The 19,080-nt window shown below is 44.0% G+C and overlaps 1 protein-coding gene across 1 annotated transcript in view; it reads right to left on the bottom strand.

Annotated features, from left to right (window-relative positions):
• The window catches only part of AFF1 (ALF transcription elongation factor 1), a 129,181-nt gene that overhangs the window by 61,023 nt on the left and 49,078 nt on the right, over positions 1-19,080 (bottom strand). The window contains exons 4-5 of the mRNA XM_075149927.1: positions 9,413-9,533; positions 7,946-8,857 (exon numbers count right to left, since the gene is read on the bottom strand). Coding sequence (XP_075006028.1) covers positions 7,946-8,857; positions 9,413-9,533 — 1,033 coding nt within the window. The remainder of the gene's footprint in view (positions 1-7,945; positions 8,858-9,412; positions 9,534-19,080) is intronic.

Here is a 19,080-nt window from a genome sequence, read left to right as displayed (position 1 = left end):
TTTTTAAAAAAAAAAAAGAGAGTTAGAAATAATAGTTCCCAATTCTTCTAAGCCAGTTCTAGAGAAGCAGTAACATTTGTCATTCACCCAACTAAAATTAGACTCCTTCCTCTTCAGAAGTAAATAAAGCTGGCTATAATGCAACCACCTGCAAGGTGCAGTTTGATGCTTGGCTTCAAATTCAGAATACTGTTCAGGGTCATGTAATTCATGCTGGACTCCAGGCTGGGACCTTCTGCCAAAATTTAACTTTCACTAAGCAGCTCTGGCAAAGGACTTTACCATCATCACTGGAGGGGGAGAGAGGGGGACAGCACAGGTTTAAGTAATGACAGCAATGGTTAAGCCTTAGAGGTAGAAGATGGGACTTTTCTGGAAGAGCCAAAAAAAATCCTTCAGAGGAAGGAAGAGACCCACCACACAACTCACAGTATTATGGTTTTACTCCTCTTTTGAGTTCTTCAATGTAACTGTTACAATCAGTGAAACCGAAGCAATGATATTTCTCAAAACACATGATTCCAGGTTCCCAGAAAGAGATACTACTACTACTACTTTAGCAGAAAAAACAAGTCAGGCGTTCAGGCGCACAAGCTCTTCTGAAGAACTAAAAGAGACCACAAACTTCAAACTAAGCACAGCTTGTGGACAAGCTCTGCAAGTTTGATTTGGCTTTGTTTAGCAATTATAGCACAAGGAAAACATCCTCATATGAAACTCCTGCAAGATAGAGCAGACTCTTGAACAACATGTTTTCAGCCACCTTCAAATGATGCTTCCTTCCTTCCCTCTCCAGGACTCACGGGCAGCACCAGCAAAGCCCACAAACTCCGTGCTGTCCCTCAAACCACAGCTACGCTAACGTAACTACAGCCCCAGCGGCACAGGCTACCTTCCCCTCACTCTTTCTAGTGCGTACAAACTCACACAGCTGGCGCTAGACAATCATGGCTTGAAAAAGAATTAGGAAACCTGAGGGATCCAGCAAAACTGTCTCACTGACATTTTCCATACTCGCTCACATGCCAGTCACTCAATTCCTGCTGCCCTGCGTTTCAAGAGTATTAACCTGACAATGTCAAGTGCTCAGGAGAAACGTGAGAATTTGTGTCATATAGATGTTTTGCCATTTGCTGCGTTAGACAGACGGAGCTTTACAGAGCAGCTTATAGCACTTGCTGGTTTTCCCCTCACTTCCAAACCATTGCTTCTTGCTTGACTTAGCAGAGCTCACTAACACCGTGCTTTGAAGACAGGGTTACCAATTTCATTTTGATACCTTCTCCGCATTGCTACATCTGAATGTTTCTACGCACGTTTATTCACTTACCTTCGAAAAACTTGTGTGTTAGTCCCCATTGTACAGATGAAGGTTTGGAAAATTACTCATACACACAATTGCAGGATATTCATTTTATCATTAACATACAGCCATTGACACAAAATGGGTTATTACAGAAAAAAGTAACCGTTTACATACACAACATTTAACAAACACTGATTTTGTTCTGCACAGCAATAGTAACTAACAACAGAAGTGCTCTTAAGTTCTCCTTAAATTCAGCTTGTTGGCTCCTGACTTGGCAAACTGCAGAGGACCACAAGTTTTCTTTCGTTGCTGTTTTTTTTTTTTGTCCCTCCTTTTTAAACTCAGCACTCTTTACAGTTGCCAATGAGAAAGGCAATGGTCTAAATGCTGTGCTGGAATCATAACTGATTCCACTAAGGATGGCTGATTACAAGCCCTTCATAGGAAGAACAACAACCTAGAAAACCCCAACCAAAAAACTTCCCAGTGATTAATAAGCTATGGCAGCTCATTTAAGCATGAGTTTCTCACAGCAGTCCGGATGAGACACTGACTTCCGAGTCATCTGAAAAGATGCAATGCAGTTTATGGCAATTCTTGCCTGACCTTATCTACCCTGCTCTTGCTCTCTGCAGGATTAGCAAATTCCCATCCAACTACTCTTTCTCAGTCTCCCATTGCTTTGCGAAGTGATGATTTTAGCAACCAAGTTTGGACAAGTGTTTTGCAATGGTGCCCAAGGACACTCTATGGAGAGAAGTCGGGTTTGGTGTAAGCCAAAGAGCTAAGTCCATCCATACCTGATGGGAGAAGATGGCGAGGACTCAGCTGCTCTCTCAGAAACACTGTTTCTTGGCACCCCCTCCTTTCCCTCCTCACCACACACTCCAGGCAGAGGCAGGATCCCTGATCCTTTCTTCATACTGATACACCCTCGCTGGGCTTCCAGGCAGCAAGAACAAAGACTATCCGTTTCTAGTGGCCTGATGCTGCCTTTTTTTTTCTTTTTTTTTTTTTTTAATAAAACAATTCCCCTATTAATTGGGGAATTGCACAAAAACCAAGCCCAGACCTTGGAGCCAAGTACACAAGCAAGGATCTCAAACTTGAAAAGCCTGGTAACTGAGAGTTGGTAGTTGAACACTGGACTTGAGTGTACTTTCTCCAAGCATCAAAGAGGAAGATGAACAAGACAACTTCTAATTTATTTCTTCTGCAGTCTGACACATGAACTTTGAACATCAGAGTCTTGTTAAACTGAAGTAACAATACAAGATGTTCTTTTGGCTTTTGAACCAACCTGCTCCTTGCCCCACACGCCCTCACCCTCCAGCTCTTCCAGAGCGCTTTTTGTTCTGGAGACCATAAGCAAACATTAAAAATCTAGTAGTAACAACTGTCATTTGTGTTTGATCTGCTGCTTTAACAGTTGCACACCAACAAGAAGACAAATTTACACAATGCTTGTGGTGAAGCAAGGAAACCCTTCTCCAGTCTCATAAGGCGCTTCTGACTATAAAGAGGTCAGCAGAGGAGAGACAGAAGTAACACCTTGTTACCTATCTTGGTGTAAAGCAGGGGAAAAAAAGAAAAAAAAAAATCGAAAAAGGAATACAAAGGGGAGAGGGGAAAAAAAGCCCAATCTCCCTTCTATTTAGCAAATGATAAATAAATATAAGGTTGGTAGAAAGACAACAATAGCAGCTTAATGCTAAATACTCTGTATTCATTAGCTAAGACTAATGACAGTGCTATATATATTTTTAAAGATTTTAATTTTTAAAGGATGCAGGATTAAAGCAATATATTTATTTCTAGTTTACAGGGTTCACCTGTCTGATCACTCCTGCCAGTAGAAAAGCTCAGCTGCCACAGAGAGAAGTCAGTGAAAACTTATTTATCTAGAACAGACTTCCTATTTCTGTCATCCAAACTTCTTTCTAGGTATTTAGTCATTACTATATACTATGCAACAATCATGTGTGATTAATAACTGGTGACCATTCATAAATGTTTACTGAGGTGAAGAGAGCTCGATGACAGCAATCCCACTTTGAACACAGAGATCTCTGTGTGTACCCTGTGCTTCAAGAATGTTACCAAAAGTGTTAACCAAAGAGACTTAGCACGTCTGGGCTCCTCCATTGTTTGTTGTTGTTTTGGTTTTTTAAATTGGTTGTTTCCCTATTTGCTTCCCAGTTTGTAGGTGAAAGAGGAGAGTCCATGAGGTCTCATTACATGAGAGAAAAGGAGCTACTCCCTAACATTTATGAAACTGCCAGGAAAACAAAGCCAAATCTTCAGTGAGCATCAAGTGCTATACACTCCTCCAGACACTATGCCCTTAATAATGCTTGCGGATTTATAAACACTCTCTCTCAAACCAGCCTCACTGCTTCTTGGCCCTGCCGTCAAGCCAATTCCCTTTAAGACATCACAGTCTTCGTCAATGGAGGTAATACAAGGGTCTCTGTTGGTGCTGGCTCTCCTAAAGACATGAAAAGAAAGAATGGCTTTAAAAGCATCTTTGTTTAGCTGCTGGGGAAAGAGGTAAAACCTGGCACATTAAGAGAAGGGATACATCTAAGTTTCACGTATGCTACGTTTTCAAGTCTTCTCACAATAAATTTGGAAAGATGCCTTAAAGAGATAGGGATGACATTTGAAAGCGAAGGTTTTTATTCGGGGAAGAGGGGAAAGAGCTGCTCAGTTTCTTTATGTAAATGCAAAGTGAGTCACTGCACAGTTATCCACTGTGGATTAATTCACTGTACAGTGAATCTGCTTGTCTATTCAGACTAGAAGGCTTAACTTGTCAGTGTTGCCATGAACAGAAGCTGTCAATAATGAATTCACAGATGCCGGTGATACACGCCTTAGAAATTCAATTAGCCAAAAAACGTGGTAGAATAAATGGCTTTCCTAAATGATGTCAAGGGAGATCACAGGAAAAACTGTATTTGGCATGTGGCTGTTCAGTATAACCGGGGCCAAACAGTTTAAATAAAATTTGTAAAACCATGCTCCCAGTTGCTGGGAGGAAGAGGGAAGAACAGCGGAGTTTCTGCTAGCCTAGACCTATTCACTGTCAGGGTCATGGGAGGGCAGGAGCCTCCCTGCAGCTCCTGTTTCACCAAAAACAAAAAGGAGGGGCAACCTTTCAGCCGAAGGACCCCCTGATTAGCCTTCCCAAGATCCCTTTTTCGGGTGAATCTTTCACCTGCATGCAACATGCCTCACTGGATGTCTCCTAAAAGCAAACCAGCTCAGCTCTGTTCCCCAATCACCTCTCTTGTACTGCACATCCAGCACACAGGGAACATATCCAGGTGTAAAACCACACTATTTCTTCCTCTTCACTCTCCAGGCTTTAGCACTGAAAGACTGTATCATCAAATATATGTTAATCATTGAAACCGAACAGAAGTGAGTAAATATGGTAATGATAAGCCTGAAACAAGCAGAAAATGAAGTCATGGATTTTTCAGCAGGGCTTACAGAGCCATTATCCAAAACGGTTATGCACAGAAAACAGTCAGAGGTCACAGCCTAAAGATACCTACCTCAAAAGAGCATCATTCAGCACATTCACAAAAGGTTTCATCTATCTATCAGCTTCGAAATGGACTAAGCATATAATTAAAACCAGGGTTTTGGTTTGTGCAAAACCATTTCTTCCATTATCTTCAATTCCCTTTTTATTATGTTCTTACTCTGCCACAGATCTAATAGCACTCCCGCACTAGCATGGGTAATGCTACTGGCAGCTGTAGGATTTTTATGGATTCAGAGTCCTGTGCTCAATGGAAAGTGAAAAAGAAGTTTCATTCAGCATACAGCATCATAGCTAACGCTGCCCTATCTAAAATCATATTAAGCCAGAGATACACAAGATGACATAAAAAGCACAGGGATGGGAAAAGAGATAGGATGAAAATAGAAATGGGACCAGAAGAGTTGGGGAAGAACAAGGAAATCTCATTTCTGAAAAATAAGCATGCTCTCTCTCAAAAAAAAAAAAATTAACAACAACAAAAAAAATTAAAAAACCCTACACCTAAATGCCAGGAATTGCAAAGAGTTTTAAACCCAGAAATGCCCTTTATCTTTTTGGCAATGGATAATGAAGAATGGGTAATGCAGAAGGTACGGCCCTGCACTACTTTACTTCTCCCCCAGGAGAAGTAAAATATCTGGTCAAGCAAATAATGAAATGCAGACCACAGTGCACCTCCTATTTTGAGGTATGATGTGCAATGCCAAACCTACTTTGAAGCAAATAAAGTCTCTCAGCATGAAAGTATTTTCACAACTTCTCAACAATGTCATTTTGCCAATTTCCTCTCATTTTCCACGAGAAATTGCCTACAGCAATTTGCAGCTGATCAACACCCTTTTCCATGAAAAGCAGACTGTACCCACACTCTGCCTTTTTATTACAAAAGCAAAATACAATTTGAAAACTATCTTTGTAGCTCTCCTCACCCCGCTGCCTTAGGTCAGCACTGTGGGATCCTACGTCCCATAGGGCATAGCAAAATTCTCAGCGCTGAAGGATGAGCATGGTAAAACTGCCAAACGTACCTGGGAACCAAGTGCCTTTGAATTTGCATGAGGCTGAGCCACAAGGCAGGCAGAATCAGTATGCTGGTCCCTCAGAAACGCTGGAACAACGGCCTTCGAAGGGCACAACAAAGAAGAGCGTGCATTTGCTGAACAACACAGGTACAACAACACTGCTCCTCCTCTCCCACTGCTTTACCAGTGTGAGCTTCAAGCCGCTTTAAGCTACAGCACGCATCTGAGAAATCCAAGGCTGCTGCCTCCATCACACATGACAAACGAGATAGGTGGTCTTGGGGTCAGCAAAAAACAGATGGAGTACAACAAGGAATCTTGCTGTATCAAAATAATTACAAAGGAAAGAACCAGGCAGTTAAGAAGCAATTATAATTCCCCCCATCCCCTTCCCCTAAAGTTTCCTAATAGTCTCCTAAAAAACACACCTGCTGCTTGTGAAGCCATTGGACCTCACTGCAGGGCCCAAACGTAGGTGAGAGATGCTTTCTGAAACCTTCAGAAAAGCCTTCCCAACCACTCTGACCGCTGTCCTTTCCTTCTTCTCTCAAGTGAAAGCTAGAGCAGACTAATCTAACCCAGCTCAACTGCACCGGTCTCTACCACACACTGCATATGATCTCTAACCAACTCAAGGTGCAGGGAGAACTACACAAAAAAGAAACCCCATATTCTCAGAAGTTTTCTTCCCTCTGGCAAGAGGGCCACTTAAGTAGTACAAGAGCAACAGTATTATGTTATGAATTGCACCTGCTAATCTGCAATACCCTGCACTGAACCTTACTGCAACCAATTGAAATGTCTCAATCTGGAAAAGAGCAATCCATGAAAATGACCAAAAGAACAGAATGAAAGATGGAAAAGCACCTGAAGACAGAAATCTAACCGCAGATTGAAACTGCAGATCTAACTGAAGATTGAAATCTCAGTCCCAAAACATTATTCATTTTTAAAAGGGTGGCAAATGAAGAAGCTAGTGTTTCACTCTCAGGAAAATAATACATATTAGGAAGAAGTTGTTCTCAGATGAGCAGGAATAACCAAAGTTTAAATGCAACACATTTTGGTCTTTGGCCCAACTGCCACCTCTTCACTGCAAAAACTGCAGCTTCCCATCCCACGTCTTTTGCAATATCCTTCTCAGTCCTTGGCAGAGCAAGGACAAGTGTAGTGACTAGAACGAAGGTATGCTTGAGCTTGCTGCCTCGGCTGCTTTCTGTTGCTAAGAACAAACACACAGCAGAGTTCTGCTCATTTTGCTCATAGTTGGGACAAGAAAGAGGGTATCTTCTTTGCTCAAATGCAAAATTTTACAGAACTTTTAGAATCTTGCTTATCATTGAGAATTCCACCTCTGCACTAAATTTACTTACACCTTCAGAACTTGCTCAAAAGGCATTTGATGAAGCAGGAGACAGAATGGTGTCATGCTTCCCGAGGAAGCTAGGCTAAATCCATCTGGCAGAAATCTACAGGATGTTTTTTGTTCACATTAAGACTTTCCTGAGAGTCTACAGTGAGATTTTACGAACTCACTTAGGAGAATCCTGTGATATTCGCAGTCACTTGTCACAAAGCCCCAAAACCTTCAACCTACGAGGTGACCACAGAATTCACTGCATAGTCAACTGTCGTAAAATTTAGTGAGGATTTGAGGCTTCTACCCATCAGCACTCAGACTGAGTACTGACACTCTGCACGTACTAACCGCAGGTGCATCACCATTTGACCTTCTCAGCATATCATTTCCCCCTTCTCCTTTTCAACAATCTTTACAGGCAAAACAAAAATCATAGCAACAGAAGCAGTCTCTCTAACCATAAAAGCTGCTGCAGCCTCACTGAGAAAACCACAGAATCATGGCAAGCATTGCATTTTCACCATCCAAACAGGTATCTCACCCAGGTCAGCAAAAGCCAACCTCAAAACGCACTTTCTAAACACAGTAACGCGTGCACAGCCATCATTGCTTCCAATAGTCTCTGCCCTTCAACGACCTGTTCTCCCACAGCTGAACTTATCCTGCCAGCAACAGAGCCCCCCAACAATTGCACTCACCTCTATAGGCTCAGAAGGGATTTCCAATTTGGATAGCTTAGCTTTGGCATTTGCCTTCAAATCTGAGATTTTTTCATAGGGTTCTCCGTGGTATTCCTCCAGGAGAGGTTTGAGCTCTGGTGATTCAACTGGTGCCTGATCTTGGCCATCCATTGGTCTGACATAGGCAGTTGGTTTCTGCTGCATTGCACTGGTTTTTGATGGCAAAGGTGGGGGAAAAGTCTGAGAGGAAGGCTGAGTGGTGCTGGTCAGGTTAACGGCTGAGCTGTCCCGACTTTCCTTCTCCTGTGATCCTGTCACTAGGTCCTGAGATGATTTTGTTTGACTGTAGGTCGGCCCATGACTTTTGCTGCTGTTCTGTGACCTGGAATTGATATGCTGGCTGGAATGTAGAGGTGACAGGGGTGCCAGTGGAGAAGACAAAGATGACAGCAATGGAGAAAGCGCCAAAAGGGAGGCCTGCAGTTCATTTGCACGACCTTCACCAACCGCACGCCTGTCATTTCTCTTGTGGTGAAAGCCTGCGTGACTCTCCTGGCCACCGCGACTGTGTTCTTGACCTTGGCTCCGACCGTTGGATAAGCTGTGACTCTTGGCGTGCAAACCTGAAGCTGATTCTGGTTTTGATTGTGCCTTTTGGTAGTGAATGGAGTGGCTTGGAGGGGGAGGAGCTACAACTGTAGGTCCCATGGGTGGATGGCGGGTTGTGCGGTGGAATGAAGATGGTAATGTATGGCTGGTCTTTTCAGGGAAGTATGGGCGATCAGGCTTTCCTTGTGGGATCAGAGGAGCAACACTTTCTGGAATCCCTATGAGATTCTGATGGGATTTGTTGCTGATGAGCTCCTTGACCTCCTCATAATTGCCCAGCATGTTCTGAATTCGGCTTGACAACTCATCTTCTTTATTAGTCTGCAACAGAAGAACAGAGAGGGGGAAATTTAAAAAGCACAACCCCCTACCCCAAGAGATCCAGCTCAAGAAGAGACATTCTTCAGGATCTTATTTTAATCACCGTGCATCGCAAGTGAAGTTATGCAAGCTCATCTTGATCTTGCATGCAGTCTCTCCAAAGCAAGTAGGACTGCTCTAGTCATTATTAGTTCTTCTGAGCCAAGATTGCAGGTGTGCGTGCAGGCTTCAGGAACACTAACATCAGACCAGTTTGTTTCAACCACAGCTGCAGACAGACAGGCAGCCAAGCTGCTCTTGAGCACTCTCCCTCAAACTCCCAGACTACAGGAGGCCCCCAAATGAATCGGACCAACCCAAAGTCTGTACTGCGCTTGCACCATCTACGGAGCTTTAAGCACATACTCTGATGAATTTAAGTTAAGCAGATGGGAAGATGCTGTGTTTGCACGTATCATGTTCAAGTCTACTATACTGTACGCAGAGGCCACAGCTCTCCTCTTCCACCTCACCTCTTTCCTCCTCCCCCTCCACCACGTGCCCCCCTACCATTACCTTGTAGGGTTCTGCAAAGAGGGGAGTCTTCTCAGGGAACTTGTCTTTCTCCTGCAGAGCCTCCTGATTCCGCCTCTCTTTCTCTCGAATACGCAGCAAGTTTCTGTCCTCGTTGTACAAGCTTTAGGAAAGAGAGAAAGAAGGGATAGTTAACCCTTTACATCAGTGTTATCAACAAGTATCCATTTTGTGCAGAAACCATGGTTTTCAGACAAGGGTATACGTCCAGCATGAAAGTAATTTTGAAATCCACAGGGTGGTTATAGCTGACAAATCAGTTATGTCAAGTATTTGCTGTACCGCATAGTAATGTAACATACAAGGTACAACACGCATCCTTCTCAGTGATTTCTACTCCTGATACTATACATCAAGAAGGCTGGGAAGGGAAAAACTATCCGCCCATTTAATTGTGAAACCCAAGTTGAGAAGTCAACGTGGGTGAAAAGCGCACAAGCTGGCAAACCCAGTTGCGATGATCGATGTGAAAACTGGCATTCTTGTTCTCTTCCAGACTTCCGCCCCAACTCCTCACCTGAGAGTAAAAAAAAATCCACTATTTTGAAGATATTGCCACTTTCAGAGATCAAACTTTGCCTACTTTATAAACAGGCTTGAAAACTTACTCTCTACTTTAAATTAACATTTAGAAAGCTGCTTACCTAGCAAACCATGTAGTTACATTTAAAGCAATCACATAAATGTATTTAAAGAGAAGGTCTCAGAAATTTGAAAAACACCAGGTCAAATCCCCATATCCCTCGTCACCCACATACGAATGCACTCAATTCCACCACATCAAAACAGCAATAAAGCTGTCAGATGCACAGCAGGATGACTTCATGGAAAACCAGATCCTTTAAACTACATCTCCTCTGTGAAATACTACTGCAAAAAAAGGGAATCTATTGCTCTAATATTTATGGACATTTGGGAAGAAAAAGCGTGCAGGCGTAGTGTGTGGATGCAGGAATTTCTCTCCTCTCCTATTTCTACTCTACTGCACAGTCTACTGCATACATACAATTCCTATATTCTTCTTAGTACACTGAACTTCTCAAGTGTCCCAGTTTGGAAGGGAAGAGCCTTGTCTTCCTCACCAGTGACATTTTCTCAAATACCGCCCACATAATCATCTACTGAAAGTTTAAGCATCCCTACAGCAGAGGTAGAGGACTCGCTTTGCTGTAACAGTTAACCAAAAGGTCTGACTACTGGAGAGGGGGTTTCCTGACTCAATGGGAGCTCTGGAAAACGATGCTGTCTGATGGCAAATTTCCATATAAGGAACTGCAGCAAGGATGTACTTGTGCCACTAAGTCAGAAAAACATATTCAGGGGTTAGACTGTGCACATTTAAAATAGTTTCCAACTTTGTTAGTGCTGAACTGTTTCCAAAGATAGCAAAACAGAAGTTTCCAGTAAGCTCTATGTACTCCACTTCTGCAAAAGATGCAAACGATTTTAAAAATTAAAAAAAAAAAAAAGGAATCACAGATTACTGATTCAGTAAATATACCAATCCTTCTGTTACAAACAATATATAATAGAAGCATTTCCTCTGTACATCAGATGTCATTTTGCATGTAAGCAATTTCATATCTATAATCACTTAGTTGGTCAGTTGCTCTGTGTGTGCCAGGAAAGCTTTGTGCAGCCAGATATGGGAGATACCAACTGTAGAAGACAAAAAACTAGGAGGAATTATAAGGCAAACTAGAAGCAATCTTGGCTACATCTTGAAATTCTATGCCTGCAAATGATTTTTTAAGTGAATGCATTTCAAGATTTTAAACATTTTTTAAACATATCTGTTCAAGTTCTCTGAAAATTTTTTACTGAATGAAAAACTATTTTCCAAACATTCCAGGAAGTAAAAAATGCTTCTGTAAATATCCTTTATATAAACTTCACAAAAATTCCCTTAACAGCAAGCATGAAAAAAACACAAAAGATGGTTTTAATAGCTAAGACGCTGGCTTTTAGCATGAAGGAGACCTCTGAAACCTCCTCTTCACCAATCTGTGACACTGTGGCCCAGTGTCAGGAACACCAACGCCAACTGTAGAACAAACTTTTTTTTTTTTTTTTGGATGGGCACGATTTAACCTGGATCAATCAGCTCCTCTTCCCGCACCAGTCCCCAGTCCATTTCCCCCATGGCTGCAAAAGCACTCAAGCCAACACAGTGGGGAGGGCAAAGGAACAAAACCCTTGGTGGCAGTCCTCGCTTCTTGCTCACTAGAGATGAGCCTAGGGGCGGCACGCCAATGTTGGGGGCGAAATCGATAGCCCAGCTCAAGTGCATCTACACCAATGCACGCAGCATGGGCAGCAAACAGGAGGAGCTGGAAGCCATTGCGCAGCGGGATAGCTATGACTTAGTCGCCATCACGGAAACATGGTGGGATGAGTCTCATGACTGAAGTGCTGCAATGGATGGCTATAAGCTCTTCAGAAGGGACAGGGAGTGTTTCCGTTGTATAGAGCTCAATGATTGTGATGATGAGGTCGAGTGCTTGTGGGTAAGGATGAGGGGGAAGGCCAACAAGGCAGATATCCCGCTGGGAGTCTGTTATAGACCACCTAGCCAGGATGAAGAGGCAGATGAAGCATTCTACAAGCGGCTGGCAAAAGTCTCACAGTCACTAGCCCTTGTTCTCGTGGGGGACTTCAACTTACCGGACGTCTGCTGGAAATACAACATGGCAGAGAGGAAACAGTCGAGGAGGTTCCTGTGTGGAGGATAACTTCCTGGCACAGCCGGTAAGCGAGCCCACCAGGGGAGGTGCCTCGCTTGACCTGCTGTTTACAAACAGAGAAGGACTGGTGGGAGATGTGGTGGTCGGAGGCCGTCTTGGGCTCAGCGACCATGAAATGAAAGAATTCTTGATTCTTGGAGGGGGGTCAGCAAAACCACTACCATGGATTTCCGGAGGGCAGACTTTGGGCTGTTCAGGACATTGGTTGAGAGAGTTCCTTGGGAGACAGTCCTGAAGGGCAAAGGGGTCCAGGAAGGCTGGACGTTCTTCAAGAAGGAAGTCTTAAAGGCATGGGAGCGGGCTGTCCCCATGTGCCGCAAGAAGACGGGCGGGGAAGACGACCGGCCTGGCTGAACGGGGAGCTCTGGCTGGGACTCAGGAAAAAAAGGAGAGTTTATCACTTGTGGAGGAAGGGGCAGGCAACTCAAGAAGAGTACAGGGATCTCGTTAGGTCATGCAGAGATGACATTAGGTCATAAGAGATAACAAAAAATGTTTTTACAAATATATTAACGACAAAAAGAGAGCCAAGGAGAATCTCCATCCTTTATTGGATGCAGGGGGGGAACATTGCCACCAAGGATGAGGAAAAGGCTGAGGTACTTAATGCCTTCTTTGCCTCAGCCTTCAATAGTCAGACCAGTTATCCTCAGGGTACTCAGCCCCCTGAGCTGGAAGACAGGGACGGTGAGCAGGATAAACCCCCCATAATCCAAGAGGAAGCAGTTAACGACCTGCTACGACACCTGGATGCTCACAAGTCTATGGGGCCGGATGGGATCCACCCGAGGGTACTGAGGGAGCTGGCGGAGGAGCTTGCCAAGCCACTCTCCATCATTTGTCAGCAGTCCTGGTTAACAGGGGAGGTCCCGGATGACTGGAGGCTCGCCAATGTGATGCCCATCTACAAAAAGGACCGGAAGGAGGATCTGGGGAACTACAGGCCGGTCAGCCTGACCTCGGTGCTGGGGAAGACTATGGAGCAGTTCATCTTGAGGGTGTTCACAAGACACGTGCAGGACAACCAGGGGATCAGGCCCAGCCAGCACGGGTTCATGGAAGGCAGGTCCTGCTTGACCAACCTGATCTCCTTCTATGACCAGGTGACCCGCCTAGTGGATGAGGGAAAGGCTGTGGATATGGTCTACCTGGACTTCAGCAAAGCCTTTGACACTGTCTCCCACAGCATTCTCCTAGAGAAGCTGGCGGCTCATGGCTTAGACAGGTACACTCTTCGCTGGGTAAAAAACTGGCTGGACGGCCGAGCCCAGAGAGTTGTGGTGAACGGAGTTAAATCCAGTTGGCGGCCGGTCAGGTGCGGTGTTCCCCAGGGCTCAGTTTTGGGGTCGGTCTTGTTTAATGTCTTTATCAATGATCTGGATGAGGGGATCGAGTGCTCCCTCAGTAAGTTTGCAGACGACACCAAGTTGGGCGGGAGCGTTGATCTGCTGGAGGGTAGGAAGGCTCTGCAGAGGGACCTGGACAGGCTGGATCGATGGGCCGAGGCCAGTTGTGTGAGGTTCAACAAGGCCAAGTGCCAGGTCCTGCACTTTGGCCAAAACAACCCCATGCAACGCTACAGGCTTGGGGAAGAGTGGCTGGAAAGCTGCCCAGAGGAAAAGGACCTGGGGGTGCTGGTTGACAGCCGGCTGAACATGAGCCGGCAGTGTGCCCAGGTGGCCAAGAAGGCCAATGGCATCCTGGTCTGTATCAGAAATAGTGTGGCCAGCAGGAGCAGGGAGGTGATCGTGCCCCTGTACTCGGCACTGATGAGGCCGCACTTCGAATACTGTGTTCAGTTTTGGGCCCCTCACTACAAGAAGGACATGGAGGTGCTGGAGCGTGTCCAGAGAAGGGCAACGAAGCTGGTGAAGGGCCTGGAGCACAAGTCTTCTGAGGAGCGGCTGAGGGAACTGGGGTTGTTTAGTCTGGAGAAGAGGAGGCTGAGGGGAGACCTTATTGCTCTCTACAATCACCTGGAAGGAGGTTGCAGTGAGGTGGGTGTTGGTCTCTTCTCCCAAATGACTAGCGATAGGACGAGAGAAAATGGCTTCAAGTTGCACCAAGGGAGGTTTAGATTGAACATTAGGAAAAATTTCTTTACTAAAAGAGTGGTTAAAGATTTGAACAGGCTGCCCAGGGAAGTGGCTGAGTCATCATCCCTGGAAGTATTTAAAAGACATGTAGATGTGGCACTTAGGGATATGGTTTAGTGGGCATGGTGGTGTTGGGTTGATGGTTGGACTGGATGATCTTAGAGGTCTTTTCCAACCTTAATGATTCTATGATTTCCCAGCCTCTTTGCCCTGCAGTCAGTATTCTTCCCTTAAGAAATTATACAAGTCTCTTGCAAGGAGCTCTTCTCATGTGTTCGGACTAATCAAGACTCTTACTGCAACCAGGTGCTCAGCTCCAGTTCTCCCCCACCCACCTTGACTTTTTCCTTTTGAAGCTACCACCAAGTATGTTTTTGAGCCTAATGATATTATTCAGTACAATGCTGAAGGTACAAAAGGACAATTTTAAGTTAGTTTTAACTCCTCCTCCTTGAGTATCAGCTGTTTTCCCAGTCATGTTTTTCCCTGTCAGTTCTTCAGCCATAATTTTCATCATTCGATAGACAGAGGGACATACAGGAAATTAAAAGACACAAAGGGGATCTACTTTTTACAAGTGTGACAACTGTGTTAAAGGGAGCAGAGCTCCTTCTCCTGCTTTGTGTCTTTTGATACACATACACATTTTGGTCTGCACAACACTGCCGACATCTCAGCCCTCCCTGTTACTGTTTCTGTCTTGATCCACACCATGAATGCCAAGCACTTAGATCTATACAGAACTTTTTAATACAACTGCAACATTAACTATACATACTCGGTTTTCTTTGTTTTCTCCCTATTACTTATTAAATTCCTTATGGTGTTGGCTGGAGTACACAGCACACACAGATACTGTGCTAGCTTTCCCCAAAATAGATTTTGCTACTGCAATTTGCAGATTGTTGCAGCACATTTCAGAACCAGGCCTCCTGGAGACAAGCTGTTGAGCTGGCATAGCTCTCTGCTGAAGCCCAAGATGATAAAAAATGAAAACAATTTAAAATGCTCATCTACACAATACATAATGACAAAAGCCACAGCCAATCCACCTCTTTTTAAAACAGATTGTTTTAAAATAAGCCAATCTCATTTTATCTTCCTAGGTAAGAGATTGTTTGCCTCTTTCAGAGGGGATAGAGAAAGACATAAAAGCCACGAGGTTGAACACAAGTCTCTTGGGGAACACTGTCAAAATTGAAAGAGTTAACTTCTCTTCTAACAGACCCATTCCCAAACTCCCTAACAACCTCAGTTGCCTTTCAAAAACTCTAACGTCACTACTAGAGCATGCCACATCCCTTTATAATCTGCATTATTATTTAGCAAGGCACATGCAATAGTATTTGAATACTTGAGATCTTTTAAGGTGCACTACTGTAGTAGTGGCCATTCCAATAAAGCACTGAGGACTTTGAGTAACAGCCCCCTCACGCTACTAGAGTCAAGCATCCTGTCCTGTAATGACTTCACTACCCCCTCCTTATCTAGCTTTCAGCAGTAATCTAAAATTTGCTCCTCTTCGCATAAGATTTATTAACACGGAGATAATGTAGATCAACTTTCTTCCCTGGCTGGAAGAGCATCGAGAGGTTGAATCACTCCACAGTGAGACTCTGCTGTGAAACAAACAAGTGGAAATTCTGACCTAGAGGTTTTGTGTTTTGTTCAGATGTTTCAACTCGCAGAGCAGTGAGCCAAAGCCCACTGAAATAGGCAAAAAAATTCTTATCGGTTTCAACGGACTGCGTGTTGGGCAATGAGAGTGCATTCTTCAGTCATGCAAAACAGACCTGACCTTGGGCACACATGAGCAAACCTCTGGCAAAATGAAGGGAAGTCATCATTTGGACACTATACATCAGCTCACAAAGTTCAGCTTCTGCACCTTTCAAAAAGAAAAAAAAAAAACAAACCCCCCCCCAACCCCCAAAAATGAAACAAAAACCCCATAATATCCCAAAAAACCAAACAACCCTCAAATATTAAAAGTTTATTTGAGTTCATAAATGTTAATCATAAACCAAAGCATTAGCACAATATTACTACTCATATATTTCATCCTCCTTACCACAAACTCTCTTAACAATAACATCAAGTCTTAATTATTAAGACAAAACAGAGTATGTATGTGCACATACATGCACTAGCAAAAATTTACTGGAAAGGAAGCAAGCAAAACATCAGTCTGACAACTGGGGAACTGGGGAAAACCTCATAGGCTATTTTTATGTGTTCTCCCAGGATAAAATCTGCCGTCAGCACTGGCCGATCAGGGTTCTTGTTTTACATTATGCCTTGCTGTAAATGTCTCACTAGATCTCAACTTAGAGTAAGAGAAGTCCATAACTTGCAAGTAGTTTAAAAACTAACAGCAGCAATAAAAAAAAAAAAATTAAAAAAAAAAACCCAAGCCACATATTATGACCCTGCAGATTGTTTTCTACTACAACATTGTGCTACGTCCATATGGATTACAGATATCCTTCTATTTCTAGGCTGGCAAGCTTCCAAATTCAGAGCAATCAAGCTGTTTTGCTGAGAGGTTCTGATTACATTAAAACAAAAGGAAAATCCTAAACAACTGTAACTTGTGTCTCTTGCAACAATAATATTTACAATGAGAAGTAGCTATCTTTCCTATATGCATCCCAACACTGAACGTAAAACATCTTACATGCCGCTTGCTGCAAAAACAGCAGCTGTAATACCTTCTAAAGGCCTTTTCTTTCCCTGAACCTTCCTTGACCCCAAGCTCTCTTCCCAGCAATAAATTCTTTTTAAAGAGTGTGTGAAGAGAAAGAGAGGAGGGACAGAGGGGAGGGGAAGGGACTCCGCCTTTTTGCCATAATGCCAGTTCCTGCAGGTTTAAAAGAAAACGAATGTGCCTGCTCCGGGACAGCCCGGCGGACACGGGTGCTCTCACACGTACAGTACTACCGGGCGCTGCTCAGCGAGGTTAGTCATGCCTTGTTACTACTGCAGACCTCTTCGTGCTGTCATGGTGACCAGTGGCCCACGCTGCTGGCTGTGCACAGCTGACTACCCATTCAGCCAGACGAGGGGTCACTGCCTTCTGTTTTGCTATTCAGGATCGCCATCCATCCTCTGCCTCCCTTTCTGAAATGGATCAAACCAATTTTCATTCAGAGTTTTCCTCCAACTTCAGTGCACAGAAGAAGGTACAGTTTTAAAAGCAGAAGGATAAGGGAATAAACACTGAGTAGCTACTTATTTGGTCATGCAATTAGGAGCACCAGCCCTCCCTTCTCTAAGTTACAGACAAGCCCTTAAACTACCTGAAGACAACAGCTAAAATTCATTTTAATGAGTATATTTTATCATGTAGGTGTCAAGTTTCCATGCACGCTGCCTCATCTCATACTAAGGGGCTTTTATTTAAAAACAATTAAAGTTGTACTGCACTAGATGGCATTCCTAATTCAGAGCAGAAGCATCTGCTATCTACTGAAATGTCCACTTTTTTAATATAAACTTGTATTATCCTAGTCCCAACATCTGGGGAGACGCCGTTTCTGTCCACCATTAACCTGGCCATTTAAGGTATTTGTAAATATGCTTTTTAAAGTTTTTGAAAACCTTGGCCATGCTGTAACTCATAACACTGCAGTTTCCCCAAAATCAGTGTTGGGAAGCCAGGCAGAAAGCATCAGAGAACCACAGTCAGCCAGGCCCTGTGTGGACCCGTGCCAAGAGGAGAGGAGGTCTCCGCAGCCTGCCAGGCGCCATCAGAGGAAACCCGTGCAGCAAAGCCACCTGCCAGGCTCCAGCAAGCTGTCCCTCGCACACGCATAGACAGAGCCCTCACCTCGCTATTGCCAAAGTTGCAGGGTGAACCCCAGCTCCTGTTCTTCAGGAAACTCTCCAGATTAGCAGCTTTCATATTTAAATTTTCTTGAATGAGAACTCAAAAAACCTCCCCCAAGCTCTTCCTTACTGATTTGTGGAAATGCTTTGGGAAACTGGACCTCCAGGCTTAGCACCAACACGCCAAGCACATGGGAGTCTGGGAGCTGGGGGACTCCGTGGTCCCATCCTATCCATCTTCAGGGGGAAACAGTTCAAAATTTGAGAGTTAAAAATAGTGCTGCACTCTCTGCAGCTGGGCTACACTTGACATGGCACCAGGAAAACCCAAATACACCGTGTGTTCAAACAGGCAGAGGAGACTGAATGTCTGCCCCGAAATATTAGTTCGGTCTTGATCATCTTCAGACATGTTCCACAAGAAGTAAACACATGCACAAATCACCCCCCACCCCCAAAAAACCCAAATCATGCTTTGCTACACACTGAAACAGTAAAAAACTCCTAGGCTCAAAGCAGCCCATGGTGGAAAGGGTAGTCCACTGGCTCCAGTAACAAGAGATTTGGTTCAGAAAGTTCAGCAAAACGTATACCCTGACCCACGACATCATCCAGGCTTGGGTCTGTAACAGGAACCATAAAAATACCAACGTGCTCTGAAGCCACTCTCAGTGACATGACAATCCTTACTACAGAGTTTCAAATGCTGATATGTGACAATCCAGCCCATGACAACATTTTCAAAAAATAGACTGGTGCAGGAAGAAATTCTGCCTCTCCTCCTGTCCTGAATCATAACGTTCTCTGAATCATAATGAAATGAAAATAAAAATCTGCTTTAGTTTTAATTGTAATAAGATCTGTGGCTGGCTCCCAAAAGGAATTATTCCAGCAGCAGGGAAGGGGGTGGAGAAAGGCTAAAAAGCAAACACACAAACGACACTCACTTCCTTCTGAACGCACCGAACCTCTTCCTCCAAAA

The sequence above is a fragment of the Calonectris borealis genome, chromosome 4 (genome assembly GCF_964195595.1).
Source record: "Calonectris borealis chromosome 4, bCalBor7.hap1.2, whole genome shotgun sequence".
Classification (NCBI taxonomy): Eukaryota; Metazoa; Chordata; class Aves; order Procellariiformes; family Procellariidae; genus Calonectris; species Calonectris borealis.
The sequence above is the reverse complement of the archived record's forward strand: the minus strand, read 5'-3'. Positions and strand labels throughout refer to the sequence as shown.